The 5,162-nt window shown below is 58.1% G+C and overlaps 1 protein-coding gene across 1 annotated transcript; it reads right to left on the bottom strand.

Moving 5' to 3' along the window:
• Positions 1-2,361, bottom strand: APOC1 (apolipoprotein C1). Its single transcript, XM_008684449.2, has 4 exons — positions 2,323-2,361; positions 2,126-2,203; positions 1,465-1,612; positions 1-184 (listed from the first exon to the last, which is right to left on the bottom strand). The coding sequence occupies exons 2-4, from the start codon at positions 2,181-2,183 to the stop codon at positions 124-126; spliced, it is 267 nt and encodes an 88-aa protein (XP_008682671.2). The 5' UTR covers positions 2,184-2,203; positions 2,323-2,361; the 3' UTR covers positions 1-123.
• Between the last annotated feature and the right edge of the window lie 2,801 nt (positions 2,362-5,162).

Below are 5,162 nucleotides of genomic sequence, written 5' to 3'. Positions count from 1 at the left end.
TTCTCTACAGGGTTTTTATTGAAGGGTGGGGTGGATATGGGCACCATGAAGTCCTCGGTGCAGGGAATTTCGGAGCCCCCTCCGCGGCATACAGCCCAGAGGACGGGGCGGCTCTCCTGGTGTTCAGGAGAAGGCAGTTTTAAGCTGCTCCTTCACTTTGTTGAAAGTCTCAGAAAACCAGTTCCTGCAGGGAGAGATGGGGAAGGCGTCACTGTGTTTCGTCTCCCCTCTGGGGAGATCCTGTCCCCTTACCTGCCTCCCCCATCTTCCCCTTTCCCTTCCCCCCAGGAAAGAGCATGGCTCCCCTCTCTGTGGGACTGGGAGGAGCCCTGGCCTGGTTTTCCCAGAGGGATCCGAGCCCTTTGAAGTCAGAACGCTCCCGCCTGGCCCAACTTTCAAGGCTCGCTATCTCTTGCTATAAGCCTGATCTGGCCTAGCTGTCCCCTACTTCTTCAAGGGCACTCTCCAGCCTCCTTGTCTTTGCCCAGGCTGCCCCTCTGGCCTGGATTATGTACCTATCTTCCTGGCTCAGGGCCTTTGCACTCACCCTCCACAGGGAACATTCTTCCCATGTTTCTAGGCCTGGCTGGATTTTCCTAATCACTCAGATCTCTCTCTCTCTCTTTTTTTTTTTTTTAAGCAAGACAGCCAGGCCTCGTGGGGGCTCGAACTCACGACCCCAAGATCAAGACCTGAGCTGAGATCAAGAGTCTGAAGCTTAACTGACTGAGCCACCCAGGCGCCCCGAAGCAGTAACACTTTAAATGGAGATACGAAAAGGGGCGCCTGGCTGGCTCAGTTGGTAGAGCACATGCCTCTTGATCTCCGGGTCGCGAGTTCAAGCCCCGCGCTGGTTGTTAACACCCACCCTGTTTGTTGTCTTTAGTGCTTAGCCCTGTCTGGGCTAATCTCCTGGACATTCACTGGTTTATAATCTGCTCCCTGCGGGCTGGGACTTTATCTCGTTCATCACTATTATTCCCCACATTGGAACAGCCCCGATGCCCTTAGCAGATGCCCAATAAATATTTGTTCATGAATGAATGATTCTCTAAGTGGCCAAAGGGAGTCAATGTTGCTTAAACAGCATATCGAGCATTCACAATGTGCCAGGCACTATGCAAATACCCTTGTTTGCTTCTCCTCAGAACCATCCATCTTACAGACGAGGAAAAAGGCTGGTCCACATCTAGTCCCAAGATCACACAAAGATCACACAAAGAGCAGTGAGTCCGCTGGCCTGTGGACCCAGGTCTGGCTGCCTCCCAAGCTTGGTCTTTCACCACCACGCAGGACCATTTCTACGGTGTGGCCTAGATGGGAGTCAGGAACCTTGGCCCCACATCTGAGCACCCTGCGAGCCAACTGTGACCACAGGGAAGCTGTCAGCCTCTCCAGGCCTCAGTTTCCCCAATCTGTTAATGATCTACCCCAGCCCTCCCAAGCCCTGGGAAGGTTCCTAACCGGGTCTTCGCAGGAATGTCGCTCTGCTTGATGCTTTCAATGGCTGCCCGGGCCTTGTCCTCCAGGGTGTTACCAAACTCCTTCAGCTTATCCGGGATGCTCCCCAAAGTGCTGGAGATTTCTGGGGCCGCCTGGGCGGGGGCTGGGCCTGCCCAGAAGATGCGCGGGGGTACAGAAATTTCAGTATTGGGAGCCCTTAGGATGAGATTTCAGGGATGGGAAAGGAAATCCTTGAAAGTGATTTTTGGAGGTCATGGTGTTAGACTCGGAGGCGGGGCGGGGGGGGGCGGGGCGGGGAGAGGGTACTAGAGCGACCAGATGGAGCTCAAGCTGCTGGGAATTAGCTTACTCTCAGCACTGCCTCCTTCCTCCTCCCCTTTCCAGGCTGTATAAGCAAGACAGCCAATCCTGGAGGGGCGAGTCAATAGATCATCTGTTGCTAGGGCTTCCCACGGCAGATTTGCCACCCGCCAGACTGTCCCTTAGAGAGCCCTCACCCACCTTGCAGGGTTGGGGGTGGGGTGATGGGTGAGAGATAGGAAACTGGGACACAGAAGGGGCCCCAGAGCTCTCAAGGGTGCTTGAAGCTCACACCCCAGGCCCGTGACCAGCTTCAAGCTTCCACATCTCAAGCTCCCAGATTCTTCTGTCTCACTTTTACCTTCCAAAACCATGGCCAGAACCGCCACCAAAACTGGGAGCGACAGGAAGAGCCTCATGGCTGGGCCGGAGGGGCACTCTGGAAGCAGAAGCAGGGCGGGGGAGTGATCAGTGACACCCCTCCTCCCTCCCCGAATTCCTTCCACCCCCCTTCTAGTTCTCTCGGAGAGGCATCCCTCCGGGGCCTTGAGCACCAACCTGGATCAGTCGCGGGACAGCACGGGTGGGAGGTCCCGCCCGGCCCAGGCGTTTATCGGGCCTGGGAGGGGGCGGGGCAGATTAATCCCTCCCATTAAGCTCCGGCAGACGGCCTCGCCCGTGCCCACCCACCTTTTCCTCTTCCCCGCCTGGCTGGTGGGGGTGCGTGGGGCAGGTGGGCCTCCGTGTATCCCTTAGGCCTAAAGCCTCTTGCTTTTCTGCACCTGCACCTCCCAATCTCCCTGACTTGGTGGGTCTCAGCGTGCCGTGGTCCCTTCCCCACATGGGGGGCTGCCTTTCATCTCTCCCTATGGCCATCTTCTCTGGGGGAGGGGGGTTCTGCTGAACACCCTTCTCCGGGCCTGGGAGTGGGGGGTTTCTCAGTCACTCAGTAACTCTGTAAATCAATTCCCTGTAACTCCTCAGGCCTCCTTTTCCAGCCCCTCTCCCTTCTTAGCGAGCCTCTCCAGCGCAAGCAGCTCTCCCTCCACGACTCTAGGGTCACCCCGTCTGCCCCCACATTCCTAGCTCCTTGCCACCTCCAGTCTCCCTTTCAGACCAGCCCTCAAGCTGCCCCCCACCTCCCTGCATCTGGGAGCACCCCAGACCTCTGTGAATGAGCTCTGGGTCTGCATTCCACAGCCCCCCATCTTTCTTTGGGAAAGGAGTCTTTTCAGCCTGCCTGAACTGCAAAACCTCAGTTGCAAAGATCCCAGTCCGCTCGCCTCCATCCATTCCCCCAGGCCCTTCTTTGCCCTCTGCTCTCCCACTCTGCGAGCTTTGGGCCCCCTGGCCACTTCCGTCCAGTCCCCTGGGGCTGGAGTCCAATGCTTCCCCCCTTCTTCTGGCTGCCTTTGACCGCTAGTGATCCCTGGCAGCTGTGGGGAGGGCGGCCCTGGCCTCAGACTTGAGGTTGGCTGGCCTTGTGCCCCCACCACCACGTGTCAGCCTGGGGTGGTGGGGGGGACGGTTGTGAAAGGGACGCACAGACATGACCCTGGCAGTATTGCGACAACCCCTTGGCCAGCTCAGTGCATCCAGACCCTGTCAGCCCCCCAGCTGCCTTCCCAGACATCTGCTTCCCCTGCGAGTCTACCCAAAGGTCTGCTCCCCTTCCTTCCCCACCCCACCGAAATAGAATTTTGCTTCTCCAGTCTCCTCCTCATTCCAGCTATAGGAGTTTCTATATGCAGATGAGGAAACTGAGGCACAGTCAAGCACATTCAATGGCTCAGCCAGGGGCTAAGGTGGGGTGGGAAGGGGGGTGCAGTTCTTTGTCCCTCCACTTTCCGGACTCCAGGCTGTCTCTCTGAACCTCTGTGGGGGTCAGCCTCCGCCCCACAGCACCCCCTGCCAGCCTCTGTTTCCCCAAACTCCTTCTCCAGCCTTTGTGCCATCTCTAGACCCGACTGCTGTCTTCACTCATGAGAATTCAAGATTCAGCTCTTCAAGGGGGAGACATGGCTGATGCCAGCCCCCACCATTGACATGTGGCTCAGAGGGCTTGACCCCAGTTCCGGGGCACACAGTGAATCAGCAGCACACTTGGCTGGGATGGGCTCCCTGCCTCTGAGCCCACTGACCCTTCTCCTCCTCACCAAGCCTAGGGTGAGTCATCTGGGGGGTGGGGAGGAGAGCCTGCCTCCACAAGGGCACTCGGGGCAGTTGGCAAAAGCTGGGAGTGCAGAGTAGGCTGGAGCCACATGGGTGTGCGCAGGCTGGGCCTGGGAGTTACAAGCTCAAGCCCCAGCCTGTCTCCTGGGCTGGGAACCCTGATCCCCTCCTCTGAGAATTGAGGGGGTGGGAGAGAATGCCAGCGGGCAGCTCCGGGCTCCAGTCCTCACTGCTCCTGAGTGTCAACCAACTGGCTCCCAGCCGAGGACCCCAGGACTGGGGGGAGGGGGGCAGTGCAGCCCCTTATGGGGAATTGGGGGAAGGGCAGCTGCCTTCTCTCCAGCCAGCATCCAGCACCCAGTAGGCTTGTTGGGATAGACAAGCGGTCAGCAACCCAGCTGGAGGACAGAGGAAAGGAGAATGAGGGCAGGGGACAGGGAAGCACGGCTCTGATGAGACTTGTTAACCCAGAGGGAACGCGAAAGGCAGAGGGGGCCCAAGCCTGACAAAACGGTAGAAAGGGCAAACCCAGATGAGGGGAGAAGGGAAACAAGAAATCAGGCGGGGCGGGAAAGAAACTGGAGGAGAAAGAGATTAAAAAAGAGGTGGGGGAAAACAGGAAGCCAGAAAAATGAAGCCTCTCAGCCAGAGCGGGCCAGGCGGCCAGGAGAGGGCAGGAGGCAGAATCAGATAAGACAGGAGAGCGACAATAAGGGCTTAATCCTCATGGCAGTGGCTTCCGGTCTTTGGGGGTCCCAACTCCAGGGAGCAGGTATCCCGAAGCTGAGCAAAACCAGGCTCGGAGAGATTGCTTCCCACCTCCTCCCTGTAGTCAGGGGCGACCACAGCATTTATTCCAGGAATGGATCTCTTCCAGAACCAGGTCTCAGAGCCAGAAGGGACAGAGAGGGTAAAGAAGAGGGAGTGCGCCCTGCTGAGACGAGACAGTGCAAAAGGGGAGACTCTGAAAGGGACAGAAGGAAGCGAACACCGAGATCAAGAGTGACAAAGGGAACCGACGCACAAGACGGAGCTGTGTGGCCAGTGTGGGCAAGGAGCGAGAAACCGAGGCACAAGGCGGCAGAAATCACACACGGAGGCCCAGCGGCTGCTGTGGAGCTTGGTGACTCTTTATTAAGCTAGGGCCCTCCAGAGGACAGCTGGGGCAGGGCCAGGGCCTCCTGTAGGCTGCGGGGAGGTGGGGGGGGCGTGGACGGGGGGGGGGG

Source organism: Ursus maritimus, unplaced genomic scaffold (genome assembly GCF_017311325.1).
Source record: "Ursus maritimus isolate PB19 unplaced genomic scaffold, ASM1731132v1 scaffold_19, whole genome shotgun sequence".
NCBI classification, from domain to species: domain Eukaryota; kingdom Metazoa; phylum Chordata; class Mammalia; order Carnivora; family Ursidae; genus Ursus; species Ursus maritimus.
Note: the sequence above shows the minus strand (reverse complement) of the source record. Positions and strands in the feature narration are given on the sequence as shown.

Coding starts and splice junctions, on each gene's coding strand:
- APOC1 (XM_008684449.2), bottom strand. CDS start 2,183: ATGAGGCTCTTCCTGTCGCTCCCAGTTTTGGTGGCGGTTCTGGCCATG. Junction 1,613..2,125: donor TCTGGCCATGGTTTTGGAAG/GTAAAAGTGAGA, acceptor TCTTCTGGGCAG/GCCCAGCCCCCGCCCAGGCG. Junction 185..1,464: donor GACATTCCTGCGAAGACCCG/GTTAGGAACCTT, acceptor CTCTCCCTGCAG/GAACTGGTTTTCTGAGACTT.